Here is a 23,191-nt window from a genome sequence, read left to right as displayed (position 1 = left end):
ATGGATTTACATTGAGCTGTATGTGTGTATGTGAATTGCAGTGTATGTGTTTGGATACACACACGGGCACACACACTGACATATTTGTATATTATTATATATATTTTTATTCATGTGGCCTGCAGTGGCGATATCGCACAGGTGTATTCCCACAGGCTCTGAAAACAACAGTCATCAAGCCATATCTCCACTCCTCTCGACGGGAAGGGGGGGGGGGCCCGAACCGATCTGGCAGCCGAACACATTTGGTACTCACACCGGCACGTCGACAAAGTCGTTAAAAGCTCCGAATTATTTGCGATGTTTTGATTATTTGGCTGATTTGAGGGGATGATGGTGCGTTTTTGTACAGTTACTAAGCGTTCTACGCCTCACTGGTTACTCTTTTTCAAACTGTTGTTCCGTCAAACATGCCTGTGACCGCCGGTATTCATTGGTCCTTGTCATAAGAAACACACTTGAAACGTTTGAGTAACACTTAACTGCTTTAAGCAAATGTTGTTGTTTTTAGATGGTAAATGGACTGCATTTATATAGCACTGTGCTAACCAAGTGGCCACGCAAATGTTTTTGACAATATTTACAATATTGCCTAACATTCACTCACCAACGCCGGTGTCAGCCACGCAAGGGGACAGCCAGCTCGTCGGGAGCAGTCTGGGTGAGGCGTCTTGCTCTGGGACACCTCCAGCCACCAGTTACCAGCCAACCCGCTCTACCTCCTGAGCCACATGCCGACAAGTTAATGTGTTTTAGATAACAAACCAGTGTTTAAAGTAACCTTTAAGTGTTGACCCGGCACTATGGACCCGTGGGCCTCACTGCCCCAGGAGGCCGCTCCGGTTCCAGTCGTCAACGGCCCGCAGCAACCCAACTGCCGACCGCGTGACCAGAGGATGCTGTCGTAAACCTGGTCTTTAGTGACACCTTGTGGTCAAGGAGAGGCCTCACCTAGACTCTGCATAGCCTCCACCCACAGCCCTCTTACACTTATTATTTGTACGTCCTGGCAATTTATGTACGCACTTATTATATGTTGTTTGATTATCTAAAACCACCAAACACCTCTACCCATAACCAGCTTGTGAGTTTTTGTTTAAAGCTCTTCTGTGTAGTGTTGTAACTTAATAGGTTGCATTGTTAGGTAGCCAAATGAGCTATAAGTAAATATGAGCGATATTATTTACAGTTGAAGGTAATTATTTCGATGTAAATGCATTGTATTACGAAGTTTGATTTTGATTTGAGGTGCATTGTCTGTTGTATCGGCAAACCAATGGTTCAAAGACTTCAAGTCCCAGAGTGCCTTGCGGCGGAAACGCAGGGTGAAATATCTGCGTGACTGTGATGTGCCCAAATGAGTGAAAGTGAAAATAATTTTTCATACAAAGAAAACTAAACATTTTCGTGAAGAAGTTCGATAATGTTAGGTTTTGTGTGAGGCCGCTTTGTGAACTACAGCTCTTCGCTGCTCTCGACGCGAATGATATCCGTCACCACCCGCACTTGGAACTCCGGTACAGACATGGCGATCTCTCTGCTCCACTTCACCGCTTTTTTCCAAGGGGAGGATAAAAGCATCGAAAGAGGTGAAAACCATTATAAGTCGGGGCATGTGGAGAGCTTCAATTATGCCGATGGCGAGATTGTCGGTCTCGTCCACGCCAGTCGCAGGGAGCGTGACGTCACATACGAGACGTGTAGTCTTTCTCATTGTGTTTTCTCTACAGCCTTTAACTAAACAATTGCACAATAAACGGTAAAACTCTTGACATGAAAAATTATCATTTAAATCCAGAAACCACATATGTGTAATCCGGGGCATATAAAGACTGGGACCAGAAAATAATTACTTTCTCTCCATTGAAACCCATTCATATTTTTCGATCTCATAGGTCCCACTGGCTCTACCGGAAGGGGCGTGACTTCGCCACTCTAGTTTGGCGCTTGTTCTCATTGTTTTAAGTAAATGTTTTTCATGATAAAGAAAGCTTTTGTTTTCATATCCGACAAGCTATTATTTTAAAAGTAGTTTAAACTATACAGAGAGTATTATGTGAAGTATCTTCTATTTCGACCATGAATTAAAGAAAAGATGAACTGCCAGGTGTGTGTGTGTGTGTGTGAGATAAAGCTAGGAGAAAAACGAACAAAGGAGACAACATAACCACAGACTCCGTTTTGATTTATTTCTGAATGCAAAGCTAAACATAACGAGGGGATCCCTCACAAGCTAACGACTACAAGCCTTTTCTAGTACATAGAACCCAACCCGATGGAAGAACATGAACAGAGAACAAAGGGGTACAGGTGACGAGGTACCTTTACATTTAGGGTGGAGGTCCAAACGACGTTAACCTGCTGATCAGCCTCAAGTCGCATCAACCAGGGGCAGATGCTGAACTACTACAGCTCAAATGGGGTACGTTTAGATGCATCAGTCACAGAGCATACAAGGGCTAAGGCAAAAAGTTTCAGGCCCGACAGTCCCTCCGTCCGTGAGAGTTAGCTGCCTGACAGCCCTGCACGTCAAGCCTGAGCTCCACACATGATCACAAACACAATGTACTGCTGGTTTCTCCTTCCATCCATCTCCTGCTGTTCTTCTCCCCTGTCCATGCAGATGGCTCAGACGCAGGTTGTTCCTTATCAAGAGCGCGATTCCTGGACTGGAACCCTCCCTTATACAGAGTTGTTATTCGGCCTTGTATACTGATCAGTCACCACTCACACATTGCTAGAGCAAATGGGCCTTCTAAGGCCTGGCTATTCTATGAGCTGAGAACTCCTTATCGATCTATGTTAACCTTACAGCGTGGCAAAAATGAAAAATATACCCGTAAATATTATGACTTGCATGATTTACAAATACAAATATTGCTTTATTATAACTTTTACTACCTGATTAATTTCACTTTAAGTAAATTAAACATTTGTTATTTGGCCCCATTTTACTTTTCTTCCTTGAACTGGGGGAATCTTTTATTTCTTATTTGGTAGATGCGATTTCCTGTATTCTGGTGCATTTTGGGGATGGCCAATACCTAAAAAATCTGATATACAGATAGTCAGCTGCAAATATGACTTGACCCCAAACAAATTCTAACAAAAGGTTTCTCAGTGGATTACAGTAGTACCATGTATGTTTATAATATCTACTTATAAACATACTTAAAGTTCACCAAAGTTTGATACCAAGAAAGGCCCCATTTTCTAAATGGCGGACGTCATGTCCTAAAATTGACCATCACTCCTTTGTATTCCTCCTAGACCAGGAATACTGGTGCCTGATGCATGTTTTGGCCATGTAATATTCTAATAGGCATATTATTTGCATGATATATAAGTGATTACAAGTACAATTATTTATTAAAGCAATTGTTACAAGCACATTTATGTGAAAATTAAGTCAAATTTCCCTGAAGTAATTGCAATTTCTCCTTTCTCATATCGTTTTGCCTTGTGGTTTCCGTGGTTAATAACCATTCTTTTGATTCCAGTAAAGAATAAATTCATTAGAACTGTGTGGTACTGTAAAATAAGTCAAAACAGGGCTGCCACGTGACAGCTCAGTACCGCTAACCCCTTTCATTTTTTTTTAAATTCATTTTGTTTTTTGCCTTCTGTTTTTTAATGTATTTTTAATACTTTTATTTATGCACTTTTCTATACTCTTCAGTTGTTTCCTCTTATTCTGTTTTTCTTATTCTTTTTGGCACTGTGACCATCACTAGATTTACCATTAGTCGTCACACTCTTCCTACTGATTCTCACAATTCCCAACTTGACATGATTCAGAAGCAGGAATACATGGTAGTCAATATGCCCTGCAACTGCAGTCTTGTGCTTGGGAGGCAGTTGTACAATTAGTGCATCATCCGCATGAGGGCTTCTGGGGCAGCAGTCTTACTGCTCATAACTGGCAGAAACCGGTTATCCTCCTCTTTCCATCCCCAATCGATTGGTTTCATGTCACCTTCCCTTCCAATCCACACCATGATCTGGAAGTAAACTCTTTGGCAGTGGTATTTGGTTGAGGACTCAGTTGGAGGCAGATGTTCCAGCTTAACAAATTCTTTGGCTGTAACGATTTTCTTTCTTAAAATTTTGTGGCGCAAAGAGGCAAGTGAATCGGTACTATTTCTTCCAAACAAAACTGCCATTGCCTTGATCCCATGGTCCTCTATGACATCCTTTGCTTGATGTGGGAGCAGAAACACATTTGCACAGGACACCATGGTTGGTTCCTCAATCAAAAGTTTCTTGAATACTGTCTGTTTGCTAACATTAAAAATGTTTGAAGTTGTATCACATCCTGTGAAGGCGTGAATAAACAGCAACTGGGAACACAAGTCATCACCTAGGACTTGTTTCATCTCATTGAGGTTGTACTCTTTATTGAACTTGTCTGAACGAAAATAGAGGCCTCTATTGTCCTTCCCAGCATAGTAGAGGAGAAGAATGAGTAAGTCTGTATCCTCTCCTATCAAGGTTGTGGTCTGCTTTTCTGAGTCCTTGACTGCAGCTTTGACCATGTCCACGTCTGCGTCCCCGATTGCATTCATAACAGTGCATTCCTCCTGCTCAAGCTCAATTTTCATGAGATTGATAAGTCCTTGTTTGTTGCTAGATCTGGAAAGGAAATTATGCTTTTGTCCCTCAAACTTAGTCTTTTCATTGAATTTAACGATGGGGTGAGTGTTTGCACCACGTCTCTGATGCGTATTGTCTTTGATGGTAGGGCAATCGCTATAACCATCAAAAACAACTGTAGCTGTACCATAATTATTTTTTGTGAAGACTGCATATGACTTTGCAATGTCACCGTAACTCTCACCTCTACTCTCACCTCTACTAACACCTCTTTCCATTTCAAGCGGTAAACCAGGGAGCCACCGTCAAGGACATAATGGCGAGATTTCCTGCTTTTGAGTTCAGTGACTAGTGCATTCGCTAGGTTGGGCTTGTTGGCTTTACGTAAGATCTCCTTGCCTTCGAACAGGGTTGCAGGAAATGAGCAGAGCTCATAGCTCATTACATCTTCCATTTCCAGTGAAAACTGTCTAGTTTTAAACATTTTCTGGAACCGTCGGAACAGCAAGGCAGGCTTTCCTAGATTAGAGTGATCCAGCGGCCTAAGAAACCGACAAAGTGAAAGAGACAGAGAGAGATTTTATTTCCAGAAAAAATTGTTACGGTAACATTGCCTATCATCTACAAGTGAAAAGCCTTCACCTGAATTAAAAATGTATACATATTATTAATTAAGACTACCTCATAAATCTGCTGTGATAATAAAATAAATCAATTGATGTTTTATTGTTACTATTAATGGCCACTAGATGGCAGCTGTGTGTTAGCTTTCTATCTCTTCTCGGCAAGTAGTTCAGTCCCTCCAGAAAAACGTGATTATGCGATCGCATAATTCAACGCATAATCAGCCAAAGTCTGCATATTCATGCAAGGGCCGCATTTTTTCAAATATGCCGCACTTTCACTGCATAAATTGCCGATTTCCGCGCAAAATATGCGGGGCTTGCATGATTTCATATCCCCGCATTTTTGTTGCAATAAAGTCACATATATCTTAGCAGAAAGTTGAAAAATGTTGCGTTTACTTCACACAAGAGCAGCCATTTCCCCCTGTTGCCATGGGAACGTTATGAAGTGACGTATTTACGCGACGTGAACGTCATCGAAAAGCTGCATTTTTCGCAAGTTCCTGCAGTTTTTGCAAGTAGCCGCAATATCATCGCATAAAATTGCATAAATATGCCGCATATTTCATATCATTTTTTAAGAAAACGTGCCGCATAATCAAGGATTTTTGGCCGCAACAATCACAAAAAAACGCCACATTTTTCTGGAGGGACTCTGGAGGGTAGTTGTGTAGCGCGAATGCTGCTGACGGAGGTAGCCAATAGAGCGCAACAGTGAGGTTCCGGTAGTAAAAGTCCCATTCATTTTCACCATCGACATTCCGATTAAAAGCCTTAATGTCATAACCATCCAAATGATACGTACCACGTGCCATTATATTGTGAATCGATGGTATTTGCTCCTGTAGAAGTCACACGTTAATCGGGGCAACATCTAGTTTTTTTGAAAAACATGTTTTACTCGCGATGTCATTGAAATCTAGCCTGGTCCCACCAGACTCTTGTACTTCATTTAATTTGCACAGAGAGTCTGGACCTACTCAATTGATAAACGTTAACTCACTTGAAGGCGGGTGTCTGTTGAAGTTTAAAACTATTGGATCTGCCCAGTGCAACTTTGGATCTGCCATAACCAATTGCTAACGTTTGGTGAGCAAACGTTGATTCAATGATTATTTTCCTTGATTCAGTTCGCGTCAGTCAGTTCGCCAAGAAGAGTCGTTCAGAATCGTTTGTTTGTTTGTTCGTTCAGTCGAGTTTCCGGTAGCGGTGAATCAAATCATTCTCAAACGATCGTGGAAGTCGGTCATCAGTCAACATTACAACTTTAACCAAACGCAGCAGGATTGGGGGTGGGGGGGGGGGGGGTAGTAGTTGATTATTGGAAGTTTAATATATCAGTAAGATAATAGACTTGATTTAGCAATGATGGTGGGGGTCCCGGGTGGAGAACGAACCATGAAAGAACGAGACAGATTGACGAGACATTCAAATATTTGATTAATCTGGCATGACACAGAAAATACAAAGTCAGCGACTACTGGGTCTGGGAGGAGTCGAGTCAGAACCAACGAGACGAACGAGAGAGAAGAATCAGTTTGGTTCGTTCTTGTTAAAGATCCGTTCATTCAAACTGATTCAGTCGCGAACGACCCATCACTATACCAGAGCCCGTCTACGCTGACAGAAGTCAGAGTTGTGGTTAGAGCTGTAGAGGAAATGAGCTCTAACGGTTGAAAAATATTTTGATATAGAATATATGATAAAGATAAAAGCAGACATATATGATATGGCACTAGCAGTGCTTTAACGTGGGTAGTATAAAAGCAAAGGAATACATAATGTTGAATGAATACGTAACTGGAATCCAAGACTGAATTCACATGTATTAAAAACTAGTAACGTTATTATGTGGTGACCGCAGACAGCAAAGGGACGTACCATGTCGATGACAACGCTATACACGATATGAAACACTCACATACACGCACACATACACAAACACACACATATATAATATATGACACAACTTATATTAACAATATAAACAATACAATCATGACAAAGGTTATAAGATAAACTATTGGGTTGTAACCACTGCGAAAAGGTCCGCAATGGTTCATGGGATGAGGAGTTCCTCACTCGTTCGCAAAAACAATGTACAGTCTTGTACCTTTTGCCTTTTCTTCCGTTTTCCAAACTATCTTTTGGCCCGAATCAAACATTTGCTTGTCATGACTACCTTGACAAACGATTGGCAAGTTCATCTTTGCATGAACTGTATGTTTGAATACAGCCTGCACAAAGGACTTAATGCAGTGGTCTAACATTATTATTATGTAAGACCACTGCATTAGGTCCTTTGTCCTTCTACTGCATATAAGGTGGCACAGTACATATAAACTATAAATAATTTCACTAAGACCTACATTTAATTAGTAACATGGTGTAACTGTAACATTCAACAATAATAACAACAATAAAAATACAGACAACATTGCAGTGTATTATAAAATACTCAGAGACCACAAATAATTGGCTGAACGTACTAGCTCCGGAGAGAGGAGATGTGTGGATTGGAGATCAGATGTCCCTTCTCCAGCATCTGTGGACATTGGCAGATGATCCAAGAATGTTACAGAGTTAGTTAGTTAGTTAAGTTAGTTTTATAAATGTTAAAATATCTGAACATTTTGGCGCTGGACCCAGGGCAGCACTGCTCATTAACAAATTAATAGAACAACGTTGATTGTTTTTGTTTTCATTTTTACAGTTATAAGTTTAAACATAACTATTGTGCACGCAGACAACAAGCATTACACAATTAGCACCATCCTAACTGAAGGACCTTAGTATTCCTTATAGTCCTTCTCTGCCCCTCCGGTTATCGGGAGCTGGCCTTCTTTCAATACCAACGGTTCAAGAGAAATTGGGAAAACAGCGTTCTCTCGAGCCCCCTATCTATGGAATAGTCTGCCACCTGTAATCAGGGAAGCTGACTGCCGAAATATTGAAAGCAAAGCTAACAACCTACATATAAAGATGCGTTCGCACCAAAAGCAAATTTGTGATGACGTGGCACGAATAGTTACAAAGTCAATGCAAAGACTATAGCTCAAGGGGATGAGTGTCTGTGTCAATATCTGACAATGTGAATGTTTCTGATTGTGTGGATGCGCATTTGTGTAGTCAATAAATTAGAAGTTGTCTACGTGTTTGGTGTGCACCTTGCCCTGCCTAATTCATTATTTTCATTGCACTCTTGACCATCCCCAAAAGGAGGGATGCGTTCCTTCTCAAGATTTCTTCCTTGCTAATTAAGAGATTTCTCGGCCTTTTGGGGGCTAGGGCTAGGGGGGTGTCCCGTTACAGATGGTAACGTTGTTTAAGGGCTGTACAAATTTGATCAATGAAATGTTTTCTTACCAGATTGTGCCATCATGTCTTCCTGATCAAGGCAAAAGACAGAATCGTGTACGGAGATCCGTTCAGCGGGCCTGAGAGGGAATTTGAATCATCAATTGATCAGTAGGTCATCAAATACGGCTATCTACGACTATTTAAAAAAAAAAGCGCCATATGCGCTTGCTGACGACCTAAGGTCATCATTTCATTTTCTGTGTAATACAGGCATTTACCCTGTATATACACGAGTATGTTTTATTCCCAGAATTTTCTGAAGAACTCCCGAACATATTGATTATTGGTTCCTGTGATAGGAGCGGGACGCTATGATGAGGAACATTAGTGTACACAATGTAAGCACAGTTCTCGTTGCTTACGAGTTTCAAGTTCTATGTAAAGGTTAATTTATGCAAACCTAGATGTGTATTTATCCCTCAAAACGCCAAAAGAGCATCAAAAGCGCAACAAACAATTCATTCAAACCCAAACGTTGATATACACGTATCTTGAAACGTTCATTTTGAAGGGTTTTTGGTTCAGAAATGTTGAGATTCAACGTATCCGTTCCCCCCTTGTCTATTCAATTTGGGAACATGTTTAATAAACATGTTTTATTTCGCTTCTTTAATTTAATTTAATTACATTCATTAATTAATGGAGGGCGCCCCAAACAAATTTGTTGCCCTAGGGCCTAGGCGATGGCCTGGCCCGATCGCCGGCCCTGAGTTAGTATGACGATACTACAACATACAAATCCACTTTCATGTTCAGCCTGTTATCCACTGGGTGGAGTTTTTTCCGCCCACTCATGGAATTTCTTTTAATATTAACTATGCTTAAAGGAAGCAGGATTATTACCTCATTTTTCACTTTATTTTGTTTTTTATATGTTGCACCCCTACTGCTTTTGCAGTATAATAAAATAAATGCCATAAGCTACTTCACTTAAAAAAAACAAAAGAAGTCTCTTCTTTTGTTTCTGACATCGTAGTATGCGTCACAGTAACCTCAGCCCAAACATGCAAGGCTTTGTTTTAACTTCTGCTAGCAGCCATCTAGCTTTTCATGTTAAACACGCTGCTATAAACAATTATTTATCTATACATTAAAATAGCGGATCATTACTTAAAATATTGTTATTATTAGCTAAATACTTAAGCTTCTGTGGTCGGTTCAGTCTAGGTAACTTAGTTCAGTTTGACAGCACATTGCTCCATTACTAGCTTCAACATAGCTTGGCCTAGTTTAGTGATACTAATTTAAGACTCACCCAAAAAATGTAGAAACTTCAGCAAATATATATTGAAAGCCAATCCAAAGAGCAGGTTGAATCCAAAGAGCAGGTTAAAAACCAAGGTATTTCTGTGTCTCAGAATCACCGTGTGTAGGCCTATCCCTTAAGTCTGTCTCTCTATGAGTGTGTGTATCTGTATAGGTTGTCCCAAAGAAAGTGTGAACAAATTAAATTGACTCACGTACTGAAGCACCTACACGGTTGGCCTGTTTGGAATGTTTTCCCTACAAGTAACACATCTAGGAAGGAGGATGTAATATGTCTATAGGCTATATGTATCACTGACCATAAGGTGGGAGTGGTGTCTAATATATAAAGTAATTAGGAGAGGCAGGAGAGATACCTTGCATCACAGCTGTTGGCATAAATCACGTCTGAATGTCTTATAGTTCTAAAAACCTTACACTGAGCAACGCAATATCACTTCGTAATAAAATGGACGAACTCGGACTCCAAACATATGCGATTGAGGAATTGTCAAGTGTCCGCTCTGAAGGAGTTGAAGTTCCTTTCTTGCAAACCGCATTAACTGCCAGTAGCCTATAAGTCATACAGTTTGACATATTTATTTGGAGTGTATTGATTGAATTGTAAGATATTATTGTCCCTTTTGGACAATAATGTCAAACTTATCCTGGGGCCCTCCTGTTAAAGATGGACATAGCTTGGGGCCTCCTGTTAAAGATGGACATAGCAAGGGGCCCTCCTGGTAAAAATGGACTCTAGCAAGGGGCCCTCCTGGTAAAGATGGACTGTAGCTAGGGGCCCTCCTGGTAAAGATGGGCCGTAGCTAGGGGCCCTCCTGGTAAAGATGGACTGTAGCTAGGGGCCCACCTGGTAAAGATGGACCCTAGCTAGGGGCCCTCCTGTTAAAGATGGACTCTAGCAAGGGGCCCTCCTGGTAAAGATGGACTGTAGCTAGGGGCCCTCCTGTTAAAAATGGACTCTAGCAAGGGGCCCTCCTGGTAAAGATGGACTGTAGCTAGGGGCCCTCCTGTTAAAGATGGACTGTAGCTAGGGGCCCTCCTGGTAAAGATGGACCATAGCTAGGGGCCCTCCTGGTAAAGATGGGCCGTAGCTAGGGGCCCTCCTGTTAAAGATGGACCATAGCTAGGGGCCCTCCTGGTAAAGATGGGCCGTAGCTAGGGGCCCTCCTGTTAAAGATGGACCATAGCTAGGGGCCCTCCTGGTAAAGATGGGCCGTAGCTAGGGGCCCTCCTGGTAAAGATGGGCCGTAGCTAGGGGCCCTCCTGTTAAAGATGGACCATAGCTAGGGGCCCTCCTGGTAAAGATGGACTGTAGCTAGGGGCCCTCCTGGTAAAGATGGGCCGTAGCTAGGGGCCCTCCTGGTAAAGATGGGCCGTAGCTAGGGGCCCTCCTGGTAAAGATGGGCCGTAGCTAGTGGCAGAGATCTTAAGACGGGATGGTGCTCCAGTGAATTACCATACAGTACGTTACCATCTCACTTTATTCTTCTCAACTATGTGTGTCGGTATGTGTGTGTGTGTGTGTGTGTGTGTGTGTGTGTGTGCATGCGTGTACTCCACATGCGATGCCACAGGTCGCTCGGTGGAAATATTTATGCCAAGTCCTCGCTCGAGCCTGCAGTACAACAGACGAGCTCTGCTGCTGCTCTTTCCTTCTCCCCCCCCCCCCCCCCCCCCTCCCCCCCCGCCCCCCCCCCTCCTCACATTACAGCCCGGACCCCCCCCCCCCCCCTTACCCGACCGGGGCCGTCACCCTAGCCTCTCACGGTGTCCGCGGCGTTGCGCTGGACAGAGCGTAGCTACGGCCGTCTGGGCCAAGGCGACCTCATGTGTAAACAGCCGTGGGCCCGGCCCCCCGTTAGAGGGGCTGATGTTTATAGTAGAGGAGTTGGGGGGACCAGACGGGGGGGGGGGGGGGGGTGGTTTTCCACAGAGCGCCAGAGGACCCTCGGCCCGGGAACAATGTGACGCATTGTGTGCGAGCACGCGGCAGCTTCCCCCCCCCAGGATGATTGGAGGACTTATCTGTGATTGGCCGGGGGCAGCGCAACGCGCCGGGTCGGAGGTTTGGTTTCATGACATCAGTGGGAGGCGAGGCCACACGCAAAGGTGCCCCCCCACCCCTACCCCTCTTACCCCTTCCTCGGCTCTTGGGCATGCATGTACAACGAGCGCACGTTTCAATGCTCCCCTGTTTTTTAGGTGAGGAACCAACCGCCTCATGTGTTGGCGAGGGCAGCCGGGATAAGTGCTCTGTTCCGGGTGCCATCGAAAAGCTTTGGAGATTTGCTGAACCCCTTTTTCATTTCCAACGCCCGACGGTGGTCGCATCCAAAGAGCTGCTCGTTGAGTGGCGAGATGTGCCGGTGGGGCACAGACTGACAGGCTTTAATGGCTCCTTTGCACCATGTTTGCAAAGAGTCTGGTACATCTTGTGTACGTTTTCTCTGTATCTGAGTTGTTTCGGGATGAGAGCGAGGCTGTGGTGAGCGCTGGGCGCTGGGGGGGCGGGGGGGAGCAGAACAGAACAGGGGAGGGAGGCGCTGGCAGCAGCTCCTTCTGAAATAAATCTGGAACCCATAAACTCTGGAAACTTCTGAGAGAAAGAGGGAAAGAAAGAAAAAAAAGTCCACAGAACGGCGTCACAACACCCCCATTCTGGTTGGTCGATCCACACACCTTTGTCTCCGCCTCGTCCCTTTGATGCAGCCAATCGTCAAACACATGTTTCTCCTCACGTCTTTGGCTTGGCTTGAAACGCTGCACGTCCTCTGAGCCAATCAGTGGACAGGCTGGGTGGGAAGCTAAAGTCGATTCCCTTTTTTCCCCCACTTTAAAGAAGTGAGTTGGACGGCCGCTGCCTCACATGTAGCTGTAGTGAGGGACGGCTGGAGAACAAACCTTCTCGGAGACTGGGAACTACACACTGCTGGCCAACCACGCTGAAGCCTTGAAGAGCCTACCCTGATCTGTGAGGACGCCCGCCATTTTGGATGTTTTGGCTCGACAGAGTCCAGCGGGGAAGAAGGAGGCAAAGGGAGGCATAATCCCAGACTATACCTGGGGCTGCGAGACCACCAGGCCGCAGAACAACGCAAAGCGTGCGGGGGAGGGATCGCACGGAGGACACTAGGATGTGTACCTTGTGATTCTTGTGGGTGTTTCCTTGAGTACCAGAGGGACAGGACACGGGGGACACAGAGAGGAGCTGCGGAGGAGGAGGAGGAGGAGGAGGAGGAGGACCTGGGTTCAGGTGGACTGGAGGTGCTGGACCACCCAGCCATGAGGGAGGACGAGCGGCCCGACATCCAGAACCTCTCCGAGGGGGGGACCGCCGCCTCGCCCAGGGGAGCGGAAGAGACCGGGAGGCCGCCCTCTAACACCTGCCCTGTCGTCATGGTGACGCCCGGGGTCACGCGCAGGAGACCTCCGGCCGAACAGGCGGCGGCCTGTGAGGCCGCCCTGACCACGGAGGAAGAGGAAGGCGACGAAGACGAAGACGGAAAGATGGACCAAACCCCTGGGGCCGTCCTCCAGGGCCAGGGGCCTCGGCGACCCAAGAGACCCAAGAGGAGCCCCCTACAGCGGTCCCCTTCCTCGGGATCCTCCCTCTCGCCGGGGCCCGGTGGCGGCGAGGAGCCCTTCGCCCAGCGGGAGATCGCCAACGTGCGAGAACGGCAGCGCACCCAGTCGCTGAACGACGCCTTCGCCTCGCTGCGGCAGATCATCCCCACGCTGCCCTCGGACAAGCTGAGCAAGATCCAGATCCTGAAGCTGGCGTCGCGCTACATCGACTTCCTGTACCAGGTGCTGCAGAACGACGACGCCGACGGCAAGCCGGCCGGCTGCAACTACCTGGCGCACGAGAGGCTGAGCTACGCCTTCTCCATCTGGAGGATGGAGGGCGCCTGGTCCAGCATGTCTGCTAGTCACTAGCCATGCCGTGCTAGTCACTAGCCATGGCATGCTAGTCACTAGCCATGTAATCCTAGTCACTAGCCACAACGTGCTAGTCACTAGCCATGTCGTGCTAGTCACTAGCTATGTTGTGCTAGTCATTAGCCATGTCATGCTAGTCACTAGCCATGCTATGCTAGTCACTAGCCATGCTGTGCTGGTCACTAGCCATGCTATGCTAGTCACTAGCCATGCTGTGCTAGTCTCTAGCCATCATGCTATTCACTAGCCATGTCATGCTAGTCTCTAGCCATGCTATGCTAGTAACTGGCCATGTCATGCTAGTCATTAGCCATGTCATGGTAGTCACTAGCCATGCCATGCTGTTCACTAACGATGCCATGCTAGTTACTAGCCATGCTATGCTAGTCACTAGCCATGTCATGCTAGTCACTAGCCATGCTATGCTAGTCACTGGCCACACACCACTATGGAAACTGGAGGACAACAAGCAAACTTTAAGCTGGACGTTGGTTTGTGAACAGGCCACTATCGCTGCACGCTTCGCTCATGAACCCTTGTCACTGATCAGACTATCTTTGTGCAGCATTTGGGGAAAATAATGTCCGGCAAGAGACTCAAAACAGGTTTAAGTCTGGACGAAGGATTGACTTCCAGGACACAGCACAGAGAGCAGAGGGACCTTTTAAATGGACCGATACACTGAAGGATATATCCTAGCGTCGTGTTGTTCCTGCTAAATGTTGGACTGTAACAAACGGAATACGTTTATATGGGACCCAATAGTTACTTGACCCCTGACTCCCTTTGGTCCTGACCTCTGACCCTATGATCACTAGCCCTCAACGTCGTCATCTCCATGTATTTAAATGTGTTTGTGTGTGTATATATATATATATATATATATACGTTATTCTCTGTGGATGTATCGTCAGCCCGCCGCTGTAACGGGTGTTCCCGTCAGGCCGAGTGGAAACATTGAAAGGAAGAGGAGGGAGGTGACACGGGTTTAATGAGAGGAGAGCCTCTGGATCCACTAGAACCTTCAGCCAACACCTTTCCCCCAGAGACGTGAAACCGATCCTCCAGCGACTCTCAACTCTGAACCCAAAATGGCGGTGGTGAATAATAATAACCACGGGCGGCAGCAGAGGCAGTAGCACTGACTAATGTCCCCTCCTTTCCTTCACTCCTCCTGCTCCCCTCCTCTTCTCCTCCCCTCTCCTTCCTCCTCTCCTCCTCCCTCCTTCCCTCCCCTCCTCCCCCTCTCCTTCCCTCTCCTCCCTTCCTCACACCTCCTCCCCTCCCCCTCTCCTCCTTCCCTCTCCTCCCTTCCTCACCTCCTCCTCTCCTCCTACCCCCTCCTCCTCCTCCCCCCTCCTCCCCCTCTCCTCCTCCTCCCCTCCTCCCTCCACTCCTCCTCCTCTCCTCCTCCCCTCTCCTCGCCTCCTCCTCTCCTCTCCTCCCCTCCTCCTCTCCTCTCCTCCCCTCCTCCTCTCCTCGCCTCCTCCTTAGAAAAACAAAACCCACCTCCCTGACATTCTTTCCGATGGCCGGGCCAGGGTTTGTTGGCGAGGCGTGGAGATAGCAGGGGCCGGGCGCGAGCCTCGCTGACATAATGAGAGCGAGACCTCAGGGCCCGTGGATCACCGTGACGACCATCAAAAGAGGAAGCGGTCGGACGCCGCACCGCGGGAGTTCCCATAAACCACTGGGGCCGATGCTGGAGGAGGGGGCCGCTCCTTAGACAGCCCATGTCAGGATGAGGAAGGGTACGCCCACACACAGACACGCACACACACACACACACACAGAAAGACCCACGCACACACGCAGACACGCTAAAACACACACAAAGACAGACACACACAGAGACACGCACACAGACTAAAACACACGCACACCCAAACAACGCACTACAAAGGCACAGAAACGCACAAACACACATCCTCAACACTACATACACAAATTAAAACCCACACAGACACACACAAACAACACTGTATACACAAAAGGATCCACAAAGACACAATGCAAACAACACTACACACACACACACACACAACCACAAACAACTCACTCCCCAAACAGAGGCATGTGAAAGTGTGCGCACACACGGACATGAAAACACACAAACGGGCGTGCACATTCTTCAGGAACCAGCACCTCCCACCCCCCGACACATTACACTCCAGCGTTTAAGTAACCACAGCACAGCTCTCCCTCCCTGCATCATGCTGCTCCTCCCCCCAGCTCCACTGTCGCAGGCCAGGGCGGACTGTGGCTGCCTTGTGTTCCTCTGTTCATCTGTGTACTTCATCAGTAAGGCTGCTTACTTTTGTTTCTCTGTTTGTTTGTTGTTTTTTTTACCGAATTGTCGAAATAAATGTTTGGCCCTTTTAATGTCAATGCATCCAATCTTATTTCAAATTGTAGTTATGGTTGCAGGGAATGCGCCTGTAAGTCGAATGATTCTTGTCCATGCTAGCTACATTTCTTACAGTACTGTGCACCGGGAATTGTATCTCAGCACGGCCCAGTCCTTTTCACTGGGAACTGTATCTCATAATGGCCCAGCCCTTTAAACGGGAACTGCAGTTACAACTTTCAAGCAGAAGACACTGGACCTCAAAGCGGCCAATTCTGTTTGTATTTTACTCTGACATGTGTTGTGTGAAGCACTCAAATGCTGCAATGATTCACCCACAAGAACTGGATGTTGAGTAGTGGCTTGTGATGTGAAAAACACATCCGTCAAACGTGTTTCTTACGCCGATGAATAATGTGTTGGTGACAAATGGCAAACCCCGAACCAAATAGCTGTGCTTCTACAGCTATTAGATGTGTCTGTCGCTCTGCAGAGATGGAAGTTTACAAGAGAAAAGTCTGCAATACTACTTTGAACGCTGTGATTGGCTAAAGGGAAAGGCATGGCCAATCAAAGTGGGTCCAGCTGGTTCAGTGCATGAGTGGAAGGAAAACACGGCTTGACTCTTTTTTTGTGGACCTGGACTTTCTACCCCCACTGCCTTTCTGGGATCATTATATCTACAACCCTACCCCTCCCCTCGTCTCTACTTTCTCGCACTTGGCACTCTTTCTCGACTCCCCTCGCTCGCTTTCCTCCCAGGGTCGTTCCTTCATCAATTCATCCCCCCTTTAAGTGAACATGAGGACGCTGCTCCGCCTCTGATATAGGACCCCTGAATCCAGACCAGGACAAGTTCCTCTGTGGACATGAGGGCTGTTTTGAATTCTGTGAAAAACGTAAATAAGAAAAGAAACGGTGAATCATTCGGAGAGCAGAGAGTTGTCTCTCAGTCAGCTGTGGAGTGTGTGCTTCTCTGAGGGTCGCTGCATGTCGGCCTGTCTTGCCTTTTCCTTCATTTAACAGAGGTTTGGTGTGGATCCATCTCAGCAGTAAAGTGGCTTCTGCATGTCTGCAAGAAAACCCAAATGAGGTCTGCTGATTGGCTGTAATGTTCTGGGCGGGTAGTGATTGACATGTCTTCAGCCCAATGGCAGACTAGCGGGAATGAAGTCCGCTCTGAAGGGACAGAGGATAGCGGTTGTCTCGATCCGCCAACACACACATTATTTACTCCGCTGAAAGAAACATTGGTTTTTAGGTTTTGGGTTTCAGCTCGTGTTATTAAATCCTATGAGGAACAAACGGTTCTCAAACCATCCCCAAAAGCTTTGATCGTCCTATATTCACAATATCGGGGCGAACCACATCCTCTACAATTTGAGACATTCTTTTTTTTGAGTGAATACAAACACACACAGGGCCCCCACTGGAACTAACATGTCCATTTTAATTCAGACGAGAGGAAATATCAGTAAAAAATAGAAAATCTCTCTATACATAGAACAGTTGAAACATTGAAAGAGGTCAAAAATAACAAGTCAGAATGAAAAGGAATGAAATAAAGAATGGAGCGTCACGCTTTCTCCTTACAAGTCCAGTTAGTGGAGCACAACCCAATACACAAACTGTGTGTTAGTGTGTGTGTTTGTGTATATGTGTGCGCACACACACACACACACACACACACACACACACACACACACACACACATGCGTGACATTGAGTGTATTTTTAGGGGGGGGGGGGGGGGGGGGGGGGGGGGGGGGGGGGGGGGGGGGGGGGGGGGGGTGTTTCTATGTACAGTGTTCTGTGTTCAGAGGACACCAGAACTCCACCAGGATGGATCACTGGCATCTGGGTGAACCACACGTATAATACAGAGAGGGTTGTATTCATTTACAGGGCTGAACACACACACACACACACACACACTCACTCACTCACTCACTCACTCACTCACTCACTCACTCACTCACTCACTCACTCACAGGCACACATGGACACACAGGTATAACAACAAACATGCTCACACACACAGCGTCCAGAGATGGATACACTCACATCAACACATGCACTCACACTCACATACAAATCAACACACAGCATTCAATGTTACTTCAGTCATTGCATTTGCACCAACACGGTGTATTAAAAGCGCGACACGCGTCGCTATGTGTTTTTCTGTCGCTTCTAAGGCAATACTAAGGATGTAACAGTAAGGGGTTAGCTACTGCTCCACACACAGCCCAAATAGTTCCTATGAGGTCTGGCTACGTCTCAGCTGCTAACACCTACGTCTTAGCTGCTAATGGCTAGGTCTTAGCTGCTCACAGCTAATCTTTAGCTGGTAACGCATACGTCTTAGCTGCTAATGGCTATGTCTTAGCTTCTAACAGCTAATCTTTAGCTGGTAACGGCTATGTCTTAGCTGCTAAAAGCTACGTCTTCGCTGCTAATGGCTACGTCTTAGCTTCTAACAGCTAATCTTTAGCTGGTAACGGCTAAATCTTAGTTTCTAAAAGCTACGTCTTCGCTGCTAACAGCTAATCTACGTCTTTGCTGCTAATGGCTATGCTATAGCCTCTCTACAAGTCACAGGATCTTAGCTGCTAGCCTTTCCGCTAACCCTCAACAGGTTCCTAATGGCTTGTTGTCGGAGGCCTTCTGCAGCACGCTAAAAACACAAACACTAAGAACCACTTGGTTAGTGTCTGACCGCTCCACAATAAGATAACAGGCTTCAATCCAAAGGACTCAGACTGTTGGGTCTGATTTTTGATCTTCAGCTTTTGGCAAAGGGGGAACTACATCCTTTGTCTGACTAGAGAAGATCATGCTAAGAGTTTCAAAGTATCGACTGTATCAGTGTAACCTCATTTGTGGGTTTGCGAATAGGATGCAAAACTAGATCCCAATACAACACCCTATCTTTAAACATGTTGTTTCAATAGAGTTGTACAGGTATATCTGTTCAGAAACACAGTTAACTATTCTCTCTCGCTGGTAATACTGGCAAGGATGCAGAAGACCTGGATAAAACCAGACCCTACAACCATCGGAACCATCGGATGACCACAGCAGGGTTCTCAGTTCTTCAACGCCCAGAATGTTCTTAAGACACAGACCTCAACCATCATAAGACCCATTTTCTTTCAATATGTTTGCAAAACAAAATGCAATCAGTTTCTTATTTTATATCAAAGTCCACATACAAAAAGACCCACAGGTTTAAAGGGGTTGGTCTTTGGAACAGTCCCTGTCAGAGCGGCGGCCATGTTGGCCCCTGTCCGAGGGGCGGTCATGTTAGCCCCAGTCGGAGCGGCGGCCATGTTGGCCCATGGCTGTCCGGCTCTGTGGTGGAGGGTCCTCATATTGAAGGGCTTCCTAAGGCAGTGTGTGTATGAGTGTGATGTCCATTTAGTGCATTGAGGGTTGTCCTTCGGCAGAGGAAGACGTCGGTCATCGCAGGCCGGTCGGCGCGGTCGGAATGGACGCCGATGTCGAACGAACAGTCAAGAATAATCACGCAACATAATCAATATTCAATCAATAATATTCAATACCAGTGGTATGTCATTAGGTCCTCATTAGTCCAGATGTGCAGCCGCTGTGTGTGTGTGTGTTTATGTGTGTGTGTAAGTGCTCCATGTGTGTCAGTTACAGATTTGTATCAGTGTGTGTGAATAAAAAAAAAAGCCTGTGTGTAAGTGTGTGTGCAAGTGAGGGCACCTTAATGATTGTGCGTGTGTGTGTGTGTGTGTGTGTGTGTGTGTGGGGGGGGGGGTATCTGTGTTGGTGCGTGTGTGTGTTTGTATGGGTGCACATCTTAGACCAGTCGTTCAACAGTCGTAAAAATCAAAAAATAACATTGTTTAAACAGACAAAGGAAGCCTACACAATAAATTCATAGGAACCACCGCTACACACACACAGGTATACAGTATTTTGGTCAGCACATCCTTATAAGACACCATAGTACATGAGTGGAATTACTGAGCAGCCAAAGCTTTACTAAGAGTTAATTAACTCTTAATAACTCAAAGAGTTATTAAATACCCTACACACTTGTCCTCCTTCTTCTCAGAGCTTTGGAATTGTCTCATGGTTCACATTATGGAATACACAGTGCAATAAAAAAAAATTTTTAGTTCAATTAAGTTTTCTCCTCTTCTTCAAAACAATTTTTAGTCTTCCTTTCGTTCCTCTTCTCTGTGTCTGTGTTGTATTAGTGGTTCAACTGTATGTCAGTGTCTCTCTCCCACTCTCTCTCTCTGTCTCTCGCTCTGTGGCTCCGCCTCCCTGCGTTTCTAGGCAACGTGTGACTCACACTCTGCTGTCTTGGTCCTTTCGTGACAGCGGCCATTTTGCAGTCGTTTAGTGCCAGTATTTTGGTTGGACATCATTTGAAGAACAAAAAAAGGCACAGCTTTTATAAATCCTGGCCCCGATCCTTCTGTGGGCGAAGGCAGGACTCAAGGCATTCCAATACGAGGGTTTGTGCTGGTGAATAGTGCTCACAGGGCTGCAGGGAGACCCAGCCAAGACCGTGCTGTTGTTGTTTCCTTTTCTTTTGAAAATAATTCTCTCAGTTTTCGCGTAAGACTTGAAAGTGGTCAAAGTTAAAGTGAAAGTTTGAGTTCTGTAAGATACTTCACTCAGTCGGTCGATCCGATCGACGTGTAACAATCCCACCGTCCGTCCCCAGTGCTTTCTCTGTCTCTGTCTCACACACACACACACACACACACACAGACACACACACACTCAGACACACACGCAAACACACACACTCAGGCGTCTTGGTTCTTTGGTGGAGGCGTGTTCAAGGCCACTCGGTTGAAGGTGAAAAAAAGCATCTGAGGTTCATTGTTGTGTGTCTGAGTGTGTGTGTGTTTGTGTGTGTGTATGGGTGCCTGAGTGTGTGCGTGTGTTTGTGTGTGTGTAACAAGGTGGGACGGTGGAGCTGGCTAGCTTTAGCCAAACGCTCGGCCCCTGGTCTTGTGGTCATGTGACTCCTGGTGGTCACGTGACTCGCGGTGGTCATGTTGACTCCCGGTGGTCATGTTGACTCCCGGTGGTCATGTGACTCCCAGTGGTCATGTGACTCCCCGTGGTCATTTGACTTCCTGTTCCGCCCGGTCCTACATGGAGTCCTCGTCGTGCTCCATGGGCTCGTCAGGAACCCTGCGGAGAGACGGGAGTCAGTGGCGGAGCTGGGTGTGTGCGTGTGATTGTGTGTGTCTGTGTGTGTGTGTATGCGTGTGTGTGTTTGTGTGTGTGTATGTCTATGCGTATGCGTATGTGTGTGCGTGTGTGTGTGTGTGTGTGCGTACGTGTGCTATAATGTGTGTGTGTGATTGTGTGTGTCTGTGTGTATGCGTGTGTGTGTTTGTGTGTGTGCGTATGTCTATGCGTATGCATATGTGTATGCGTGTGTGTGTGTGTGTGCGTACGTGTGCTATAATGTGTGTGTGTGTGTGATTGTGTGTGTCTGTGTGTGTGTGTGTATGCGTGTGTGTGTTTGTGTGTGTGTGTAAGTCTATGCTTATCCGTATGTGTGTGCGTGCCTTTGTGTGTGTGTGTGTGTGTGTGTGTGTACCTCTTGGTGGTGTGTGTGTGTGTGTGTGTGTGTGTACCTCTTGGTGGTGTGTGTGTGTGTACCTCTTGGTGGTGTGTGTGTGTGTGTGTACCTCTTGGTGGTGTGTGTGTGTGTACCTCTTGGTGGTGTGTGTGTGTGTGTGTGTGTGTGTGTGTGTACCTCTTGGTGGTGTGTGTGTGTGTGTGTGTACCTCTTGGTGGTGTGTGTGTGTGTACCTCTTGGTGGTGTGTGTGTGTGTGTGTGTGTACCTCTTGGTGGTGTGTGTGTGTGTGTGTGTGTGTGTGTGTACCTCTTGGTGGTCAGCACGCGTACGGACAGCGATGCGAGGGCGTTGACGGCGTCCGTCTCCTCGCGGTCTCGACTCTCAGCGGAGAGGAAGGACCGACCCAGCGGACCCCCCTGGGACCGCTGCACGCTCTGCCAGTACTTACCTGGAACACACACACACACATTGTAACACACACTCACACACAGACATTATAACACACACACACACATTATAACACACACACACACACACACAGACATTATAACACACACACACACATTATAACACACACACACACACACAGACATTATAACACACACACACACACACACATTATAACACACACACAGACATTATAACACACACACACACATTATAACACACACACACACACACAGACATTATAACACACACACACACACACACATTATAACACACACACAGACATTATAACACACACGCACACATTATAACACACACACAGACATTATAACACACACATTATAACACACACACACACACATTATAACACACACACACACATTATAACACACACACACACAGACATTATAACACACACACACACACATTATAACACACACATACACACACAGTATAACACACACACACACACACACATTATAACTTACACACACATTATAACACACACTCACACACATTATAACACACACTCACACACATTATAACACACACACACACATTATTATAACACACACATTATAACACACACACACACACACACACACGTTATAACACACACACACACACACACACTATAACTCACATACACATTATAACACACACACACACAAACACACACACACACACAAACACACACACACACACACATTATAACGCACACACATAAAACACACACACACAAACACATTATAACAAACACTTACACACATTAATGACACACACACACATATACACCAATATACACATATACACCACACATAAACACCAATACACAATATAATACACACAAACACACACACAAACACACACCCTCACACACACACACACAGGGACACCCATGGGGGTGGAGCGGAGGTCTCGGGCCTCTGGGAGGAACGGGAGCTCGGCCTTACTTTGGACCTGCAGGACCTTCTGCAGCGAGCGCACTCCGTTGAGACTGGGGGTCCTCAGCAGCACCTCCTCAGACA

The 23,191-nt window shown here is 46.2% G+C and overlaps 2 protein-coding genes across 2 annotated transcripts in view; one reads left to right on the top strand and one right to left on the bottom strand.

Moving 5' to 3' along the window:
- Nucleotides 1-13,127: 13,127 nt before the first annotated feature.
- On the top strand, nucleotides 13,128-13,781 carry LOC307079893 (uncharacterized protein; the record flags this gene model as incomplete). The annotated part of the gene is made up of 1 exon (XM_079742401.1): nucleotides 13,128-13,781. One exon carries the CDS (start codon nucleotides 13,128-13,130, stop codon nucleotides 13,779-13,781), a length of 654 nt encoding a protein of 217 aa, XP_079598527.1.
- Nucleotides 13,782-17,921: 4,140 nt separating this feature from the next.
- hdac7a (histone deacetylase 7a) overlaps nucleotides 17,922-23,191 on the bottom strand; it is a gene marked incomplete at its 5' end in the record, with an annotated part of 32,773 nt that continues 27,503 nt past the window's right edge. The window contains 3 exons of the mRNA XM_079742294.1: nucleotides 17,922-21,318; nucleotides 22,023-22,164; nucleotides 23,117-23,191. The exon at nucleotides 23,117-23,191 is cut by the window's right edge and continues 7 nt beyond it. Of these exons, the coding sequence (XP_079598420.1) occupies nucleotides 21,276-21,318; nucleotides 22,023-22,164; nucleotides 23,117-23,191 (260 nt within the window). The 3' untranslated portion in view covers nucleotides 17,922-21,275. The remainder of the gene's footprint in view (nucleotides 21,319-22,022; nucleotides 22,165-23,116) is intronic.

This window comes from Pollachius pollachius (assembly GCF_949987615.1).
Source record: "Pollachius pollachius genome assembly, chromosome: 8".
Classification (NCBI taxonomy): Eukaryota; Metazoa; Chordata; class Actinopteri; order Gadiformes; family Gadidae; genus Pollachius; species Pollachius pollachius.
Note: the sequence above shows the minus strand (reverse complement) of the source record. Positions and strands in the feature narration are given on the sequence as shown.